The following is a 22,499-nucleotide window of genomic DNA, read 5'->3' as shown; positions in this document are numbered from 1 at the left end:
ACTAATGCAATGAATAAAAATGCATGCATGCTATATACCTACAAAAGTTTATTTTGTTTTCTTAACTATGTTTTTAAATTTGACCAGAAATGTGAGAAATTGCAACGGATTCATAATGCCGAATTGGTTGGGATTGTTATTATATATTCTGGAAACCGAATAGTTCTAAACTAATGTTATTCTGATAACAAAATAGCTCTAATTAAATATGTAAGAACATTTATATTCATATTTCATTTTTTTCTTAATTCGTTTTTGAATAAAAATTAAAGAATGCGTGTTGTTTACACTGTGCTATTGCTAATACTACAGCTACTGCTAATACTCAATTCATTTGTCCAAACTCGAGAAATAGAAACGTTTTTTTTTTCGAGTAGGTCCTTTCAAATTATCAATTACTGCGGTCTTACTCAACATACAATAATAATTTTAGTTGATAAAGATAGTAAAAAGATTGATTTACTTACTAGTGGGTGTCCGAAGAAATTTTTTTAAAAACGTTTGATACTCGTCATATTAAAGTCTTATGTTTAACACAATAAAAAAGAAATGGTCAAAAATATTTTGGACACTTGACAGTATTAAGATTAACACCTCTTCTGATTGGTTCCCAAATATCATGATGAAATTCTTCATACAATCGTAGTACAAGCCTTTAGAAATCAGGGAGGGGTCATTACAAAACCTTACTGAAAATGCCATTTTATGATGTTCACATTTTTATCACTTTATTTGCTTAAAACTCTTAAAATATATAATGTACATTCATATTTATTAATTCATTTGAAAGTATATTCATTACCGAACAAAACAATAGTATTTTGAAGACTTGAAGTGCTTTGGTTTAAAAAATATGGCTATTTTAGTAGAACTACCTTGAAACCTGTGATTATCTGAAGCGTTTTATGGTCCGTGTGTATTACTACTTAATGAATCTTGCTTTCCTGACTGCTGGAAAACTGCTTCTGTGGTACTAGTTTTGAAGAATTCTGGCGAAAGAACTGACCCATTAAATTATCGCTCCATTAGCCTCCTCCCACTTTTCGCCAAAATATTTGAGTCCATAATTAAGCAGCTGTAGTCCATCACCTTACAGCTGCTAATCTTTTGACTGACAAACAATATGGATTTAGACAAGCCCGTTTAACATCAAACATCCTAACTGTAATCTCTGAACGTATATACCATTCACTGGAGACAAAGCAGGGGAGAGTGGAGTGGTAGCTCTAGGTATGTTTAAGGCTTTTGCCAGGGTATGGCATGAAGGTCTTCTTAGGAAAATCAGATCATACGGTATCACTGGACGAATACTTAACATAATTAAATCCTTCTTAGATAAGAGAAAAATCCAAGTTATCCTCGACGGTTGTACATCTAAACAATATGAAGGAGTGCCTCAAGGGTCTATCCTTGGACCTCTATTATTCCTAATATTCATAAATGGCCTCCCTGACAAAATTATCTCTGAGATGGGTATATATGCTGATGACACCACACTCTATAACAGACACGACAGGAAAACAAATGAACACATATCTAAGGAAATGGCAGAAACACTATAGGATGACCTCAAATCTGTAGTGGAATGGGGACAAAAATGGATGGTCACATTCAATGCTGCCAAGAATAAACTTGTTTCCTTCAATAATTACAAAAAACCTTCTCTACCACCAATAGCAATGGCCAAAGACTCTTTATCTGAAAGTACTTCTTTTAAACTCCTTGGCCTAACATTCACAGGAAACATGAGTTGTAACAATTACATTAAGAACATTGCCAGAACCATTGCGAAGAAGGTAGGTTCTCTCTATCATGTCAGAAAGCTACTAACGCCCGAAAGTATCCTGTACCTCTATAAGGCCACCATTTGCCCATGTATGGAGTATTGTTATCACATTTGGGCTGGTGCATCTGCAACTAGTCTTTCGCTACTAGACAAGGTTAAAAAGAGAGTCACCAACCTGATAGGTCCTGAATTGTCATCTAAGCTTAAGCCTGTCCCATTGATGAAATGTTGCATCCTTCTGCCTGTTCTACAAGTATTAACGGTCAATGCTCCGACACACTGCAAGCACTTGTACTCCCTCAACGTAAATATCCCCAACAAACCCAGCAAGCAGCTAAATCCCACCCCTTCACAGTAGAGATCCCTACATGTAAAAGAGCCTTCTACTCAAGTTGTTTCTTCCCCAGAACTGCTAGATTTTGGAATTCCCTTCCACGTCCCTGCTTCCCCAACTATACTATAGTTTATTTCAAGGATCATAAAGGCTGCTAAGCTATGGGAACTGAAACAGAAAAGAACAAACAACAATAACAGAAATGTACAAATGACAATAATGGAAATAAAGTACAAATGGCAACAAAGGACAAAGTAAATATCATTCAACATGCAGAAGTTCAAGTGTAATGTGAACAGACATCTTGCTGCTAAACTCCCTACATAGTACCCCTGGAACTTAGGTCCCTGATAGTAGCCCCCTACATCAAAGTTGCAACATGCCTTGTTTAGGGTGAAAATGTAGTAAAAAAAAATTTTTTTTAAATAAAAAAAAAATGGCAAAATTCTTAGCCAGTCTGTAGTGGAATGGGGCCATAAATGGATGGTAACATTCAATGATGCTAAGACTAAGCTTTTTTTCTTTTAATTACAAGAATCCTTCTCAACCACCGATAGCCATAACTAATAAAATCCCAACTGAGAGTTCTTCTTTTAAACTCCTCAGCATAACATTCACAGGCATTGAGCTTACATCTATAGCCTCTCTCCCCACCCCTACGCCTGCAAATATTTTTCTAGCTACAACCAAAACTAAAACTTACCTTATTGACAGCCTGATCGATGACACTCTGATTATAAAAATGAGCAATCCATTTCATTCTCTGACGAATTTCTTTCTGGTCGTAATAAGAATCGTCCGAATATAGTCGTGATCCATTAAGGGTACAACGTCCTCGAAGTCGCTGACCGGTCACGACCCGAACTTGGGTGTTTACACACATGAACATCCTGCAAAAAATTTAATTAATCCAAATTAATAGCATCTACATACCCCAACATTAAAGCGGAGGGGATTTTTTTTGCTGCTTCTCGGATCAGTCAGGAGTATGTACGTCAAGTTTTACAAGTTCATCACAGCACATTCTATTAAAGTACTTGTAAAACAGGCATAGGGTTGCATCATTGTGATGAAAGGGTAGAAGTTGAAGTTTGTCCATTGTAAGTAATTTGCAATTGTATTCTCTGTATTTCCCATATTAAAGGACTGAACCTTCAACTTCTAGAAGACTGTTATTTTAGAGCCGATTATTATTTGGTAACCAGTTTCCCTCTGATTAAAAAATATTATAAAAATGGAAATATGGCAAGGGAGCGGGCACAAACAAACCAGGGAAAGAATCAAATAGAAACCACATTAAGTCCTCAAAGAGTTTTTTTTTTTGCTTGCAAAGAGGTCTCAAATGGTTTCATTGGAAAATTCTAGAAACTTTTTACAGTAAGTCTTTAGGACCTTCTCTTTGATAGAAAAAACAAAATCTTTTAGGACTGAATATGGTTTCTATTTGATTTGTTTTATTTAATTTATATATATATATATATATATATATATATATTACTTCATTTACTCACATAAATTTAATATACGAAAGTATAGATTTATGCGTAAACTTTAAGTATTTACTTCAAAAATGCTCAATACGTAGGTAGAGCTAGTTAGTAATTTATAAAATATATATGGCGATTAAGCTACACTGAATATTCTGCATTTCATCCACTATAGGATTCGTCAGGCTTATGCGCGAATTCTGTGGTTGTTTCTTGTTTTTATATATGTTGAGGATTTTTAGTTAGCCAATCAGCTTTCTAGTATCCACCGCGCCCCTTCCTATCAGCCAATGGGCATGCATTTTATCGAACAAAGGATCTGTTTTAGAACTACGTTAGTGGTTTAAGGTAGACGCTTTCCTTCTTTTTTTTTTTATATATAAATATACCTATGTGTACACACATACATGCACATATATATATATACATATATATATATATATATATATGTGTGATCGTTTATATATATTGATGTTTATTTAATTTATTTATTTGTTTGTTTTCTATTGTTATTGTTAGTTTTAAAGCTATTTTGTATCGTTGTCCTAGAGTAAGTTTTATTTTGTGAACACAGTTGTTTGCTATTTCTCGTCCACAGTTTAATAGATTTTGGGGTTCTTTAAAATACAGGATAGCAAATTTTTCATGGAGGCATAATTTACATGGGTCGTCTAAATGTCTGCATGTGGTAGCTTGTCTTATTATTTTCCATTCGACTACCGGCGAATGTTCGCTTTCTTTGAGTTCCCAGTATTTATTCGCTAGTGTACATTCAAAAATAAAAAACACGGTATAAAAACAACACTAGCGAATAAATACTGGGAACTCAAAGAAAGCGGACATTCGCCGGTAGTCGAATGGAAAATAATAAGACAAGCTACCACGTGCAGACATTTAGACGACCCATGTAAATTATGCCTCCATGAAAAATTTGCTATCCTGTATTTTAAAGAACCCCAAAATCTATTAAACTGTAGACGAGAAATAGCAAACAACTGTTTTCACAAAATAAAACTTACTCTAGGATAATGATACAAAATAGCTTTAAAACTAACAATAACAATAGAAAACAAACAAATAAATAAATTAAATAAACATCAATATACATAAACGATCACACATATATGTATATATATATATATATGTATATATATGTGCATGTATGTGTGTACACATAGGTATATTCATATATAAAAAAAAAAAAAGGAAAACGTCTACCTTAAACCACTAACGTAGTTCTAAAACAGATCCTTTGTTCGATAAAATGCATGCCCATTGGCTGATAGGAAGGGGCGCGGTGGATACTAGAAAGCTGATTGGCTAACTAAAAATCCTCCAGATATATAAAACAAGAAACAACCACAGAATTCGTGCATAAGCCTGACAAATCCTATAGTGGATGAAACGCAGAATATTCAATGTAGCTTAATCGCCATATATATTTTATAAATTACTATATATTTATATATATATATATATATATATATATATATATATATATATGACTACTTCATTTAATCATATGCATAAACTAAGTATTTACTTCAACAGTGCTCAATACATAGGTAGAGCTAGGTAGTCTAACTAAGAGCATAGTTTACCAGGCCACAATATTTGCGAAAGAAAACCCAAATAACAAGAAATATTACGTAGGTATGACTTCCTTAGATTTCAAAACCCAATATTATGACCAAAAAAGTATGTTCAAAATAAAAACCACCAAATGAAAACAACACTAGCAAACAAATATTGGGAACTCAAAGAAGGCGGACATTCAACAGTAGTCGAATGGAAAACAGTAAGACAAGCAAACACATGTAGAGACCAAGACGATCCATGTAGATTATACTTTCATGAAAAATTTGCTATCCTATACTTTAAAGAACCCCAACATCTATTAAACTGTAGGAGAGAAATAGCAAACAACTGTGTACACAGGATAAACTTTACTCTAGGATAGCGATACAAAATAACTTTAAAATTAACAATAACAATAGAAAATAAATAAATAAAATAAACATACATATACATAAATTATCATATATATATATATATATATATAAACTAACATAATATTAAAAAAAAATTTAACTCCACCTAGGTTTGAAATAAGTCAGATCACTAGATATCTACGCTTCCCGCTAAAAAAGCACACATAAGGAAGGGTTGAACCTAAGGTCAACTGAGCCTTTGTCCTGTAAGTGTCTGCCCGTTGGCTGATTAGGAAGGGAGCGGTGGAAACTAGGAAGCTGATTGGGTAACTAAAAACTCAATATAATGTGCGTACATAAAAACACGAGACAACCACAACTCTTCGCATAAGCCTGACGAATCCTAGCGTGGATGAAACGTGGAATATTCTGTGTAGATAATTGTCATATATATTTTTATATTTACTACTACATATATATATATATATATATATATATATATATATATATATATATATATATATATATATATAACCTATGGTATGTTGGATAAAGTATAAGTTAAGACCTGGCACAGCCAATATAAGTCTTAAGTGACAGTCTTCTGGAAGTTGAATGTTCACTCCCCACTGCAAGCGATACTAAAAATAAAATTATGAATTACTTAAGATTGTATTTACACAGATTACCAAGTTCAACAAGTGTGCCTGAAGGGAGAGAGGTGTAAAACTTTAAAATTTATTTGAATACATATTACTTGTTTTGACAGTTTTAAGATGAGGATTGTTCTCATCTTGGATATTATTCTCACAATGTTTCAGTTACAATGAGGAAAAAAATGATCAGTTACCTTTAATGTATCAAAAACCAAACTTCTATCTTTTCACCATTAATGCTCATATCCTTATTTGGCGCCAGTTCAAATGAATGACTCTCATCTTGAGGAAGCACCTACTCTATCGTTACTTTTATAGTAAATGCTCGACTGAGCTTCAGTCTATGGTACCTCCCTGTAAAACTTTTGCAACAAATACTCGTCTAGCTATGACAACCATCAACAACTTCTCTCACTCTGTGTCTAAGTCTAATGAAAATTCCGTGAGTAGAGTTTTTTTTCTTATAATTGTCTTTCTATGGAACACACTCTCAGTTGACTATAGCATGGCTATTTGGTCATTTTCAAATCTAATGTGAATCAGTTCCTGTTGAAGCAGGATGACATCTCGTTACTCAACTTCCTTTAGTCCCATGTGTGAGTAATAAACAGAACTAATCTATCTCTGCTCAGGTCTTTATCATGCATGTCCATTTTATTACTATCTCCCATGGTCATCCTTTATGTTCAAAATTTTACATCAACTAGCCCATCCATCTTTCCAACATAGCCATATTCATATTGAAACACTAGTACTTATTAGATCACCAAAATTAAGCAATCTGGAGCCTGGCCAGTACCAGATGGATGATCATTTTGTAAATGCTAGGTGTTGTATGTAATCTTCCCATGACAAGGATATACATGCAGCTGAGGATCATTTCTGGATTTCATATTCCCTGTAAACTTCCTTCTTTCAAAGCAAGTTGGCATTGCTTGCTAAGTGCTATTACCACACTAGGTATTACCGGTATCATGCAGTGCATGATCTTCTGCATACATCTCTTTATAGATTCTTCCTTTTGTTGCTTGTGGTAATGCTGTGTTGTTTTTTTTTTGTTTTTTTTTTGTGTTTTTTTAGAAGGAAGTTACCACTTATTCAGACCCAAAGACAACTTGAGGATAAGAGTTAATGAATGCAAGGTGGTAGTTTAATATTTGTTAATGGTGTAAATTGGGTAGAATTTAGATTATTTAAGAGGATGGCTTCACAAGAACTTGTTTACATTGAACTTGAAGGCTACTTTTGTGTAATTAGTCTGGTAGCAGGCCAATAGAACAGTGTTTCACATGCAGCCAGTTCAAGGAAAGAAGTTTTGGTATTTTCTTATGACTTAACCCAGCATAGTTTTACCTCCTAAAAAGAAATCAAAATCTACTTTTGGGGGGAGGGGGGGGGTAATATGTTTCAACTACCTTTCAAGATAATATAAAAGAAAGATTTTTTTTTAAATAATAAAAATGTCACATTTTAGAGTGGAGGATCACTTTCCTATATAAATTTAATGAGTACCCACTTCTTGGCCATATAACGGTAAATGAGATATGTAATCATTAGCATTTTCTCTAGTTTAGTAGCGGGGGTGATCAGAAAGAGAGAATGGTTGGAGGAGGCAGATTCATAAGTTCCAAACATTAAAAAAACACATAGAAACCCTTCAAAATGTGTGTGTGTGGGGGGGGGGTCATGTTTTTATTAAGATTTGCTTTGCAAAGGTCTCACTGTTAAATATTACTTAATCATTTAATTATTATTTCCAGATATTTTTAAAAACTGGAGTGTACCTATATAATGCATGCTCGATCCTTGTATTTCTTTTTTTTTTCATTATTCTCCAATATTTTTCACCCCTTTTCAAAGGATTTTTCATTTAACCTAAAGGCAATGATGTTAAGACCTTTATTATTCAATGTATTTCGTATTGTTTTCACTTGTCACCAGGTTTGTTTTCACATGCGCATGCATCTAATTTTTGTAAATTTAGCACCCCCTTCTCCCAAATGTTTAAAGTGTTTGTATGTGTTTTTGAAATGCTTAGAACTTATGACACCTCCACCCTAATTCCCTCCTCCCCCTCAGGCCACCAAACTTGATAAAATGCTTATGAGTACATGTCCCGTTGACCACTATGTGGCCCAGAAGTAGGTGCTAATTTTACGTTAAATTTATATAGGAAAGTGATCCTGCATTGTAAAATATTAAATTTTAATTATTTTTTAAAACTTCTTTCTTTCATATTATCTTTAAAGGCTGTTAAAATTAATTTGCCAAAAAAAAAAGTAGATTGATTTCTTTTTAGGAGATAAAACTATGCTGGATTAGGTCATAAAAAAATACCAAAGCTTTGTTCACGGAATCTGCGTTTAGATTTAGGCACAGATAGAAAGTGGAGAAAATTGTTGATAGTGATTGTAGCTAGACAAGTGTTTTTAATGAAAGTTTCTCAAAGAGGAAACAAAGATTGGAGCTCAGACAAGCACTTGCCATGAAAATAATGCTAGAACAGAGATAGACTTGCAACGTCACTTTAGTGCTACAGAGGTTGCAGGGAAGAGAAAAGGGCATTATCTACTAGGTTTCAAAGTTGGTTTTAAATCAAGGCAAGGTAAGGCATACCAAGCAGCTCCTACCTAGATGAGGCAACAGTATTCCATTTTAGGAGATACTAAAGAATTGCATTGGCAGTGATATATCTACTGTAGCGGTAGAATGATCCAACCATTTTTCCAGCAATCTTGGCAACAGATTTGATGTATGTGTTCCATTTCAGGTCAGGAATGAAGGTCAATCCCAGAAGCTTGTTAAGAAATTATCCTTCCCCAAGACAATAGCTATTCATTTTAATTAGAGCCATATGGTGGTCAGAGCTATTATGATGAAAAGAGAGCTTGGTTTTAGATCCATTAAAATTAACCCGCTACCTTTTTCTCCATTACACCATGTGCTCAAGATCAGAAGAGTCAGCCTCTAAAGTGTTGCTATAGATTATATTGTCTGCATAAATGTCTACGAATGATCTAAGAAGTTGATTTGGGAGATCATTGATGAAGATCAAGGAGAGTTGTACTCAGGATGGAAAGCTTCTAATTTCTGTCGATCAACGATTACTCTTATAAGCTTATCAGAGAGAAAGGTTGTAATAATTGAAAGGACATTTCCAGCTAATCCATTGCTCAAAATTTTTGAAGTAAACCTTTATGCCATATCCTATCAAAAGTCTTGGATATGTTAAGAGCAATTGCTCCAGAAATTAAGCCCTTATTGAGAAATTCACTAATCCCGTGTGACATTACAATTAGCACATCAGCTGTAGATCTAACAGAATGGAAGCCATATTGCATTTCACTGAGTAGGTTATTTCTGCTGGGGTGATTAACAACTTTTCTGAACATATATATCATACACTGAACAAAGCAAAAGAGAGTAGAGCAGTAGCCCTAGATATATCTAAGGCTTTTGACAGGATATGGCACGATGGTCTTCTCAGAAAAATTAGATCACACAGTATCATTGGTTGAATACTTAACATAATTAAATCCTTCTTAAGTAAGAGAAGAATTCGGGTTGTCCTTGACGGCCGTACATCTAAACAATATGATATGAATGCGGGTGTACCTCAGGGGTCTATCCTTGGACCTTTTTTATTCCTAATATTCATAAACGACCTCTCTGATAAAATTGTCTCTGAGATGGGTATATTTGTTGATAAGAGCACGCTCTATAACAGGCACGATGGGAAAACAAATGAACACATATCTAAGGAAATGACAGAATCACTAGAGAAAGACCTCCAGTCTGTAGATGCATGGTGACAAAAATGGACGGTCACATTCAATGCTGCTAAGACTAAGGTTATTTTTTGTTTTTTTTTACATTGGCATAACCATTTATCAAGGCCCAGAGACCACTCGAGGATAAGGGTTAAGAGTGTACAGTAGTCAATTGAACAATATAGTAATTGTTAGTAATAGAAATTAGCTAAATTTGTTAACTAAGTGGAACAGCTCATCAAGAACTTGTTCACATTGGACTTGAAGACAACCAGATTGTAGTCAGCTGGAAAGCAGAACAGAAGACAGTTCCACAGGCGTTCAGTTCTAAGAAAGAAGCTTTTTTCATGGGATCTACATTTAGGTTTAGGCACAGATAAAGTGTGGGGGGAACTATTGATAGTGTTTTCAGCTAGACGAGTGTTTCTTGTGAAAGTTTGGCGAGGGGGGACCATAGATTGAAGCTCAGTCGAGCACTTGCCATGAAAATAACGATAAAGCAGAGACAAACTCGCAACATCTCTTCTGTGAGATAGAGGTTGCAGAGAAGAGAAAAGGAAATCTCCTACAAGGCTACGAAGTCTATTTTGAACTCTATCAAGGCAGGACAAGTCCTTTCTAGCAGCTCTTGCCCAAATGTGGCAACAGTACTCCATCCTTGGATGTACCTGGCTCTTATATAGATAGAGAATTGCATCAGCAGTAAGATATCTACTGGATCGATAGAAGGATCCTACCATTTTTCCAGTGGTCTTGGCAACAGATTTGATGTACATGTTTCATTTCAGATCAGGAGTAAAGGTCAAGCCCAGAAGCTTATCAAAACATAAGGCCTCCTCAAGACGAGAACCATTCATTTCAATTGATGCCAGATGGGGATCAGAACGTTGATGGTGTAAAGGTAGAAGTTTAGTTTTAGATGCATTAAAAGTAACCAGCCACTCCTTTCCCCCCATTGTACCACGTGCTCAAGATCAGAGGAGAGAGAATCGGAGAGAACTTGGTCGTTTATGATCTTAGATGTGCTACCATATATAGTAGTGTCATAAGCATAAATGTCTACAAATGATGTAAGGATGTGATTTGGAAGATCATTAATGTAAATCAGGAAGAGAATTGGGCCCAGGATGTAACTCTGAGGGACTCCAGCATTAATACTGTGAGCTTCTGATTTCTGCTCATCAACTACTACTCTTATGAACCTATCAGAGAGAAATGATTTAATAATTGAGCAGACGTTTCCAGCAATACCATAGCTGGAGATCTTGTGAAGTAAACCTTTATGCCATACTCTATCAAACGCAATTGCCCTAGAAAGGTTGCCTCTATTGAGCAATTTTCTAATGCTATGAGATATAACTGTAAGCACATCTGCTGTAGATCTAACAGAACGAAAACCATATTGTGTGTCACTAAGAGGGTTATTTTTGCTGAGATGGTTGTTTATTTCTCTATTTAACACAGATTCCAGCAACTTATTCATGACGCACAGGAGACTTATTGGCCTGTATTGAGAGGGAGATGACTGATCACCTGAATTCTTAAATACTGGGCATACTGATGAGATTTTCCAGTGTGATGGGAAGCTATTCTCCTTAAGACAACGTTTAAACAGTTTTGTAAGTATTGGCGCTAGTTCAGATTGAAGTTTTTTGAGCACTATAATTGGAATACCGTCAGGGCTTTACTGGAATCAAGGTTTTTGATTAGCTTGACAACATCACAAACAGATATTTGTATATCACATAGCGTGTTTTCTGATACAGGAGGAAATATTGGGGGTTGGCAGCCTTGGTCGCAAAGGGTAGAATTAGCTGCAAAGTTCTTGGCAAAGAGTTTGGTTTTGTCAGATGCTGACGAGATTACCTCAGGTCCATTGATGATAGTTGGGATAGAGCACACGCTTCTGTTCAGGATTCTGTTTGCTATTTGCCAAAACTGGTGGGAACCAAGCCGCTGCTCAGCTACTTTGGACTTGACGGACTAAGCATACAACTCTCTTGCGTTCTTTATTACTTTCTTACAATGGTTGCTGCCAGTTCTGAAAGTGGCTTTAGTCTCAATACATCTATTACGTTGGGAGCAATGGAAAAAGTGATTTCTGTGCGCAATGGCAGCAGCACTTTCTGGAGAGAACCATGGCTGACCGTTTTTGCTGGAACTTTTTTGAGGGTATGAAACGGTCTATACCTACAATTTACCATTCGGTCAGGTCTGATACTATAGAGGACACATCCTTTTTAAACATGGAATGCAGAGATAGATCTGATATAAATATACGGAAGCTATCCCAGTCAGCCATAGTGTATCGATATACTTTACAATGGAGAGGTACGTCTGAGGACTTATTATATTTCATTTTTATCTTAATTGATACAACGGAGTGGTCGGAAGATCCAAGAGGAGACAGAACAGAAACTGAACATAGTTCAGGGCAACTTGTGAGAAAAAGGTCTAGGAGGCTCACATACTGGCCGTCAATGTCGGGCACACAGGTGGGTTCGTGGATTTCCTTCAATAATTACAAGAAACCATCTCAACTACCAATAGCTAAATATATATTACCTGAAAGTACTTCTTTCAAACTCCTCAGCTTAATGCTCACAGTGAACATGACTTGGAACAGATACATTGAGAGCATTGCCAGGGCCGCTGTTAGGAAGGTGGGCTCTCTCTACTGTGCTAGAAAGTTACTTACGCCTAAAATTATCCTGTACCTCTACATGTATGAAGTAATGTTGTCAAATTTGGGCTGGTGCATCTGCTACTAGTCTCTCGCTCCTTGACAGTGTTCAAAAGAGAGTCAATAACCTGATAGGTCCTGAACTGTCATCCAAGCTTCAACCTCCCATTGACATCCCATCAGCAAAGTGTTGCATGTTTCTACCTGTTCTACAAGTATTTTAATGGTGGATGCTCTGACGAAGTACAAGCCCTTGCACCCCCTTGATGTAAATACCCCGACAATCAGCAAAATTCCACCTCTACACAGTAGAGATCTCTAGATGAAACAAAGCCTTCTAGTTTCTTCCCCTGAACTGCTAGATTCTGAAACTCCTTCTGGGTTCCTGCTTTTCCAACTGTACTGATATGCAGACGTTCAAGTGTAATGTGAACACACATTTTGCTGCTCAACTCCCTTCATAGTATCCCTGCAACTTATGTCCTCGATAGTAGCCCCTTACATCAAAGGGGCACTGTGCCTTGTTTGGGGTTAAAATGGAATTAAAAAAATGAAAAAACAAACAAGGTGCATTGCCACTTGGAATGTAAGGGTTTACTTTTTGGGATCATGTCTAACAGGAGATTGTGGGGAATTGAGTAGCAAGATATTTGTTTACATTACATTTTAACTTCTGCATTTAAACTTAAAGTACAGTCAGAGAAATAAGAGGAAATCCTAAAGTCTACCAGTCTGAGGGAAGAAACTATTAGAGTAGAAGGCTTTCCAGTAGCTAGATTGGAGCTTGGTTGATAGCGTAGGACTTAATCGATTAGAGACTCTTTTAGGTCCTGCCTAAGTGTGATAGACTAGTGGTAGATGCACCAGTCCATAAGTGACAGCAATACTCCATGCATGGGTGATTTTGATTGGGCATTGTTTCTCATCATCAGTAAGCCATATCCTCGAGTGGTTCTGGGCCTTGATAATTGGTAACACACCAGTAAAAAAAGGCACACTATATGTGTATAGAAACAGAAATAGAGAAAATGAAATAGATGGATATATATATATATATATATATATATATATATATATACACACACAAAATAATAGGAAACGGTATGTAGAGGGAGAAATGTAAAAATAAAAAGTTAAAAAAACAAAAAACAAATATATGGCAAATAAATGTTATCAAAGGCAAGATTACTTACTCTCCTGTCTAACTGAATGTTTTTAGTGCTTTTACTTACTTTAAGGCGTTTATTCAGTTCGAAAAACAAGTAGTGTCTAGCATTAAGAGAGAACAAAAAAAATGAACGCAATTTAACACATCTTTGAAGTTTCGATGATGATTTAAAAATAAAAAACAAACAAACAAAATATTGTTAGAAACTCACCCAATGTTACCCTGGTACTTTTGTAGTTTATGGACAGAGCTGAAATAATAACGTAATTTAGAAAACCATTCTTAACTTAAGGAGAAAGTGGCTTTGTTAATTATTCTATATTTTATTAAATTTAACTTGAGAATCCTATCTAAAAATAGTTTGGGTTATCGTTAAGATTCAGATTACAAAGACTTTCTGCGGTACTAACCATAGGCAAATTTTAATCAACAGTGTATATTAGGTATGGGCAATTAATGGATACTTCGGTAGGGGGGGGCATGGTTTTTAACGCCGGTTAATCATAATAATTTTTAAAATTTTTTAGTACTTTTTTATTGTAGTTGAAAGATTATAGTTTAAAGTTAATTTCTCAAAGAAAAAAAGTGTGTGAAATAAAAAACACATGGAATAATTTTATCTCAAATCTGAAAAACCCTAGATTTTACGTAAAAATTCATCATGACAAATAGCATTTACATTTTTCTGGCAAGAAAAATATAAGTTTCCTGAAATTATTTCCAAGTTAATTATTAAGTTAAAGTCTTAAGATAATGAATTAATACAATAAATGTACTTAACTTTTGCTAAAAAAAAGTAATAATTATCCAAAAATGTATCACTGGTAGGAGCGAGCATTGTTTATCGTATCCATAAAACCTCTAGCGGCAAAATTCAAATATGTATGTAAGGACAAATTAGACATAATTTATGTCTTCATGTAACATTATTTCGGCATACAGAGGGACTTTTTTTTTTTTGAGCCACAGACCCTCCTTCCTTCATTTAAAAATGCATAAAAGTTAATTAAATTCATTAATTATCCTACTGACAATTTATTCTTTGAAAAAAAAAAAGTTAGCACAAATAGGGTTAGGGTTAGGGGTTAGGGTTAATTACTATTAATACAGAATTACAATTGGTTAAGAAAACAATTTATAATCATTGGAAAAATTACACGCTGAAAAAATACAGACTTATGTTAAAATTTATCATAATGTTTATGTGAAATTTAAAGTTGATAAACACAAATAGGTGGGTAGTTGAAAAGAGGAGGAGGGTGGACAAAACAGACTGGTTTTCTTTTCAACTCACTTTTCATCCGTACTCACCGACATGGAACGTTCGTATAATGTTTGCCATTTTTTTAAATTAAATTATTTTTCTATGTCCCTGTTTTTCAATTTCATTTTTTTACTTTATTTTCCAAGATTTTATGAACATTATTTTACATTGATAATTATACGTTCTTGCATGCAATGGAAACATTAGAATCTTACATGTGTTACATAGGTTTATCATTCGAGGTTATCCTTGAGGGGTACCAAATTGAGCTTTCGTTACATTTGAATATGTTATGTAGAGTTCTTCATTTAGGGGCACTTTTTACGTTTGGGTGTATAACATCAAAAGGATTCCGTGTGCGTATGATTGTCTCTAATATAAATGGTTGCGTGTTTGATTATCATAAAGGGAATCGTGTGTGTGACATGTAATTTCTGAACCTACCTCTGCTTCTTCAAAACGGACCATCTGGAAATTTCTCATCCTGGAGGGAGACTTGATACCTGTTTGACGAAGATTTATCACTCCAAGACGATGAATGTGTTTTATAGTTTTTTATTTCACTTTCCCCAGAGGTCCTGCAGCAGGTGGAAGTGAAATCTGCTTGTGTGGGTTCTTGTTCACACACGTCAGCGTTCGTCTCCCCCCTCCCCAGTTAAGAGGGGGAGACCACGGAAAAACGTCCGTCTTCTTCAAAGCTCAAATCAAATCTCACCGATCTGCTGATCACGTCATACATACGTAATTTGGTCAGCTGACCTTCGGTTCTGGTAAACGTGTCTACCTCCACGTTTACCCACCTCTCTCTCTCTCTCTCTCTCTCTCTCTCTCTCTCTCTGTAACACATGTAAAGATTACGCTAAAGCGTAAAAAAAAGTAGAAATAATCTAAGCGTAAAAAGCGTGAAAAAAGTAGAAATAATTTTTGCAATTATAATTTTTTTTTGTAAAAATATTAAATAAACAATGCTTAATTCAATGATAATATTGGTAGTTCGAGAAATAAATTTTTCTGTGAGTTATATCGAATTCATTAATACGGACTTCAGGGGATTTTTTCGTAATGTTCCTGTAAAAATTATTTTATTTTTATAAATTACGATGCTTTATTTATATAAAAAAAAGCAAAAATAAATTCTTGCGTTTTTTATTTACTACTGAAAACCACAACTTTAGTAAAGGTTTTTTTTTTTCAAACAAAATAATACATTTTCACAAAGATTTAAATAAAAATAATTAGTTCATTATATTCCGCGATCATTATTTGATAAATACCGAAAATATCATTAAAATTGGTTAATTTCCTGATTTTGGGTGAATTTTTAAGTAAAGTGAGGGGTCAAATGTTTATATATTTTGAGCAGCAGCATTCATTTTGCCCGTACCTAGTGTATATCGTTAAAATAGTAAAATGATACTAGGAGGTCTTCATTGTTTAAATAAAAAAAAGTCTTGGCGGAGGTTGAGAATCCTGCCACTTTCCCAAAATCACTAAAAACATGGCGGATGACCTACGCGCACGTCACTGAAAGTAGGCACCGTCAAAAATGGCCGAAAAATCAAGTTGTTGTTGTTTTTTAAAACGAAATTACATTTATTAAAATCCATTATTTCTGAGTAACTCTTTTTATTCCAGAAAGATAAAACCCTGAATTTTATCATATAGAAAGCAGAATAATGTAAAACTTTTTCTACTATTTTTAATTAAATTTTAAATGTTAAATTTTCCCCAAAAGTTAACAATTGGCGTTTTTTGTTTTGCACAAAAAACGTATATAAATAGTTAAAAAAAAAAAAAAAAAAAAAAAAAGGTTTTTGAAAGAATTAATTTGTTTATTTCTTGTCTAAGATTTAGGGTGATTTTCTATGAGAATATGCAAAAATATTAAAAGCTCCTGGATTTCAAATAATTCCACTTATTCATATAGGCAATCAGTTACTTCGAGTCGATTTGATTACTGTTTACATTTGTACTTGATAAAAAGCAAACTACGGAAGACCAAACAGGCCAAAAAAAACTTATTTTTCGTTGATGAAAATTTCAATGTATTATTAACGCTAAGGCTGGCCAGTACCAGATGGGTGACCATTTGTATGAGTTTGGTTTTTAATGTGTATGTGTGTGGGGGCTAGGCTCTCCAAAATAGGGAGGGGGCAATTTAAAGCAGAATAAAAAAATTATTTCAGCGCGTTTGGTCCACCGTAGTCGAAAGGCGGCAAACGTTTCCAAACTTGATCGAAAAAATAATGACATTTTTAACACAAAGGGTACAAGATTTACAAATTTTTATTTTTTTGTATCGATTCCTCAAAGCATGCCCTGTTTAATAATGGTCATGCATTATTCGGTTCGCTAAAAAGAAATTGCTAATTTATTTATCAAAGATTTAACAATGGCTTTTTCGTATAAATATTAAAAAAAATTTTTTTTGTTTTGCTTAGCTTAAATTAATTATTTTACTTAACATATTCACTGAATTTCACACTTCAAAACTCAAAAGCGGGATAATTAAACACAATCGAAGTTCTGATATTCAGACATCAAAATAAGGTATGCAAACAAGTTTTTTTTTTTTTTTTAATCTATAATCCCGTCTCTTACAACAACGCAGTATGTTTTGTTCAGTTTCATATGATTATTTTAAGCATATTTGGAACCCCCTCAAAACAAGGGGGGGGTTGTAAGCAAAAATATATATATGTAAATATTGTTTATGAAAAATAAGTACAGTTATAAAGTTCATTCTTCTCTTAATAATCGCTGAAAATTTCGTAGTGATTGGATAATTACCTGATTTTTGGTAGATTTTTAAAAAGACGGTCCGTCAAAAAGTACTTACCTGCCCCCCCCCCCCAGTTTTGGCGGTGTCTACTGAAAGTTTGTGGCATATGTCTATTTGTTTTGATTTTACATACGTGAATGAATGAACAAATTGTCACCAAAACATACGAACCATTCTTTCATCTAATAATAAATTAGAAAAAAAAACTTTTTTGGTACTTGAGCAGTTCTGCGGGTTTGTATTACTGTACACATAGATTCGAAAAAGTTGTCAAAAAACAAATATATAGCAAATAAATGTTATCAAAGGCAAGATAACTTACTTTTCTGCCAAACTGGATATATTTTTTGTGTTTTTATTCAATGTAACATTATACGGCTGGAAAAACATAGTGTTTACCGATGTATTGGAAAATTCAAGATGGCGTCTGATTCTCTCTTTAACACGGTAAGTTTGGGAAAAGGTGTTATAAATAAAGAACTATACAAAATACTATTAAAAACCCGCCGACTATAGGTCAACCTATGTCACGGTAACATATATTGAGCGAGTTTTTACCAGTATTTTATCCGGTTTTTTATTTATAACACCTTTTCCCAAACTTACCGTGTTAAAGAGAGAATCAGACGCCATCTTGAATTTTCCAATACATCGGTAAACACTGTATAGTTTTCGAGCTGAATAAACATGTTACATTGAATAAAAACACGAAAAATATATCCAGTTTGGTAGAAAAGTAACTTATCTTGCCTTTGATAACATTTATTTGTTATATATTTTGTTTTTTGACAACTTTTTCGAATCTATGTGTACAGTAATACAAGCCCACTGCCCCGCCCCAGCCCCACTGCATAAGTACCAAAAAGTTGTTTTTTTTTCTAATTTATTTACATTTTTTCACCATACTTTTATTCCTAACCAAAAAGACATTTGGTACTAGTGCAGTCTGCAGTCACTAGTGCAGTTTCGTCAACGCGAGAAATACGAACTTAAAATAAAAACAAAATATTTTTCTTTAAATTGTTAGGTGAAAATGAAGAAGAGTTCGTACACTCGCGGTAGCAGAACTGCACAAGTACCAAAAAGTTGTTGGGTTGTTTTTGTTTTTTTTTTCTAATTTATTATTAGTTGAAAGAATGGTTCGTATGTTTTGGTGACAATTCGTTCATTCATTCACGTATGTAAAATCAAAACAAATAGACATATGACCCCAAACTTCCGGTCACGTGTCAGAGGGAGCGTTAATTACTTTCAGTGACGTGCGCCAAATAGGTAAATGACGACTTAGAGGTTTCTGATTATGCTGGGTACGAAAATCAAATTTTGTGTAGAGACAAGTAGTTATAGAGATATAAAGACCTGTATTATGCATTGTAATTCTCTATCGGCCATGATTTACGCGCGTGCGACTTCGCAGAGTAGACTTGTTTATTCCTTCTGAAAACATGGTCGCCAGAGAATTACAGTGCATAATTCAGAGCTCTATATCTAGGTAACTACTTCTCTCTGCACAAGTTAAATGTGATTTTCGTATTCAACATAATCGAAAACCTTAAGAAGTCGTCATGTTAAAAAAATTGTGGAGGTGGACTTAATGTAAAAAATACCGATTAAAATTTGTCTATCGTCAGTACCGGCGGTACTGAGTACCGCAGAAGACGCAGAACATCATTGTAAACAAGGGAATGCTAATTTAAATGCTACTCCAAACTTTCACGTGCGAATCAGATATTTATTAAATAGAATTTTTCGTGATATTGTTGGAATATATTGTTTATTAGACTTACTTTTCATTGTTTTTTTTATGGAAATCATTCGAGACAAGACATGAAGCCAATTGATGTCAGGAGCTAACACTATTGTTTATTAAACTTACCTTTAACTGTATTTTGTTTTCACCTCAAAGAGGCAGACTTGGCCAAAATCAACAACTTGGAATTCATTTCATTAAATAACAAAGATAGAAAGCGGTTGGAGTGGGTCGGAAAAAACGAAGGACACGGGGGACAACCATGTTTTTTTGTTTTTATAACCTCGAAATTTAGAGGCTCATGTGTTGATATCAATGTATGGGGGGGTATATATATATATATATATATATATATATATATATGTATATATATATATAATGGCAATCGTTTTTGTTTGTTTTTAAGAAGGTTTTGTCGTGGTTTTCTCAAGAAAGTGGTCGACGCTATCTGGACAAGATGAAAGTGTAATATCTGTTCTAGAATTTTTTTTTCATATAATAAAACCCATGTGGAATAAAATAATCAGAAACGGAAGAAAAAAAATGAAAATAACTTGTCGCAGCCGCAGTTTCGAATTTGTCGAACGTGTTATATTTTTATTCTTGTATTTGGTTTTAATTTATAAAACGGAATTTCTTTCATATATGAGGTGGATTTTTTAAAACTAATCTGTACTTACAATTTCATCAATAAAATGGATACTTCTGCAGTTTACGGACCGTGCTCAAATAATAATGTTATTATTTAGAATAAATACAAAATAACTTTTCCAGCCGCCGTTTGGAATTTGTTTAGTGTGTTACTTCCGGTTCTTGAATCCGGTTTTAATTTACAACGAAACCGGGGTTTCTTGGTATGTGAAATGCGGAGAAACGCTTGTTAACTATTCTGTACTTTCACCTAACAATTTTGCAATCTGATGCAAAATGAATGTCGATGCTCAAAATGTATAAATATTTGGACCCCCTTCCTTAACTTAAAAATTCACCAAAAATCAGTAACGTCAATCAATTTTAATGACATTTTAAAAATTTATCAAAAAATGATCACGGAATATAATGTAGTACTTACCAACAAAACAAACGCCCACGTGTTTGTGCCTTGTGTAGGCATGCGCGACAACAAAACTTGGGTTTTTATAAGCGGAAGTCTCGAGGTGGTCAGGAATCTCCGGGCGCATGCGCAAGAGGAGGGATTGAGAGAGTTGTATAAAAGGCAGGTCGAGTGAGAAGGTTGTTGTTGTCATTTTGGACGTTACAGTGACGCGTGCGTTAGCAGTTGATTAAGAAGTTGTTTTTTTTTGTGTCAAGTCGCGCACCTTGGTGAAAGTCATATAAGTCGTGCACCTTGGTGAAGGTGAAGGTCATAAGCTATTTTGGCTATTTCATTTTGTCTCTTTTCCTGGACAACTATGGCTGGGGCAAAGTTTGATTTAAAACTGATACCTGAATTCGACAGATCCACTTCTGTTGTCGACTGGGTCGAAAGGGTTGAGCTGACCTGCAACCTCTGTGAAGTAAAGGAGGTGCATACCGTGATTCCCCTGAGATTGGCTGGAGGCGCCCTGAGTGTATAGCAGCAACTTAGTGCCGTGGAGAAGGCTGATGTTACCTCTATAAAAAATGCTTTATACAAGGCATTTGCCACGGATCCCTGCACGACCTACGTTCCATTCCATTCCAGGAGAAACCGTGGACGTCTTCTTCGCGGAGCTGAAGAAACTTGCAGTTCTATTTGGCAATGGAGTGTCAGAGCAGACACTGGCGTATGCGTTTGTGGCCGTCCTTTCCACCCATGTTAAGCAACTGTTGAGGGCTTCCACCAGCGTATCTGTAACACCCATGGAACATTTGTTGGAATGCGCTCGAGCCATTATCAGAGATGAGGAAGACCTGAGGGAACCGGTTGTAATGATGGCGCAGGCAGCCAAGACTAATACTGAAAAGAGTCCCAGTTTGAGATCCACGACCAATGGGAGATGTTTCTGCTGCGGCCAGCGAGGCCATTTCGCAAGAAGTTGTACTAACAAGGGGCGGGGCGCCCGCGCTGTTTCCAATGTGGTAGTTATGAACATTTATCCCAAAATTGTGCGGGAAATGCATCAGGGGGCAGGACCTCAGCGGCACCCTGTTCCCCGGACAAGATTTAATTGAGGCGCAACCGACAATAAATGTGTATGTGGACAAAGTGCCTTGTTCAGCTCTTCTCGACTCCGGGTGCTCACACACCATCATGAGTGCCAAGTTGTGTCGAAACTGGACAAAGCAGAACATCAAAGTAACCACAATAGGTGGCAATACGCAAGCTTGCTGTGGAGCCGGAACTGTCAAAGCCCACACAGACTCTGGTGTGGCCGCAGACATTAATGTGCTGGTGATGCGAGGAGATTTGCTGGGATTTGATGTACTGTTGGGATATGATGCTATTAAGGCACTGGGGGGAGTTGTTATCAGAAGAGATGGGACTGTGCGGTTCTTGGAAACCCCAGTGTGTGCTGCAGTTCACATTGATCGGCCTGATTTAAGGTGGACTACAACCATCACCAAAAAGTATGGACTGCATCGTGGAAGTGGACAGAAGGAAGGGCGCCAACCGAACTCAAGAATAGCATTGCAGAGTACTCGATACCCGACAAAGGCCCGTAATGAATACAAGAAGGAGCTTGAGGCATGGATCCAGGATGGATGGCTGATCCCCTACCCCAACAAGCTGGGACCACCCAAGGGTCTGATTCCTTTAATGGCAGTAGTCCAGCATAACAAATCAAAAGTTCGTCCGGTGCTGGACTATCGTGAACTCAATAGATACATTGAGACGTACACTGCCGATGCTGACATGTGCGCCAGCAAGCTGAGAGAATGGTGCCAGAAGGGCTCCAATGTGTTTA

The 22,499-nt window shown here is 35.4% G+C and overlaps 1 protein-coding gene across 2 annotated transcripts in view; it reads right to left on the bottom strand.

Annotated features, from left to right (window-relative positions):
- The window catches only part of LOC145252663 (branched-chain alpha-ketoacid dehydrogenase kinase-like), a 145,674-nt gene extending 125,266 nt beyond the window's left edge, over window positions 1-20,408 (bottom strand). Inside the window, exons 1-2 of one of the 2 annotated variants that reach the window (XM_080112439.1) lie at window positions 20,292-20,408; window positions 2,824-3,010 (exon numbers count right to left, since the gene is read on the bottom strand). In XM_080112439.1, coding sequence (XP_079968565.1) covers window positions 2,824-3,010; window positions 20,292-20,299 — 195 coding nt within the window. In that variant the 5' untranslated portion in view covers window positions 20,300-20,408. Of the gene's footprint in view, window positions 1-2,823; window positions 3,011-19,737; window positions 20,166-20,291 lie in introns of those variants that run through there. The other variant, XM_080112450.1, reaches the window with a different exon arrangement.
- Window positions 20,409-22,499: the final 2,091 nt, after the last annotated feature.

Source organism: Euprymna scolopes, chromosome 3 (genome assembly GCF_053919585.1).
Source record: "Euprymna scolopes isolate OS-2025 chromosome 3, ASM5391958v1, whole genome shotgun sequence".
NCBI lineage: Eukaryota > Metazoa > Mollusca > Cephalopoda > Sepiida > Sepiolidae > Euprymna > Euprymna scolopes.
The sequence above is the reverse complement of the archived record's forward strand: the minus strand, read 5'-3'. Positions and strand labels throughout refer to the sequence as shown.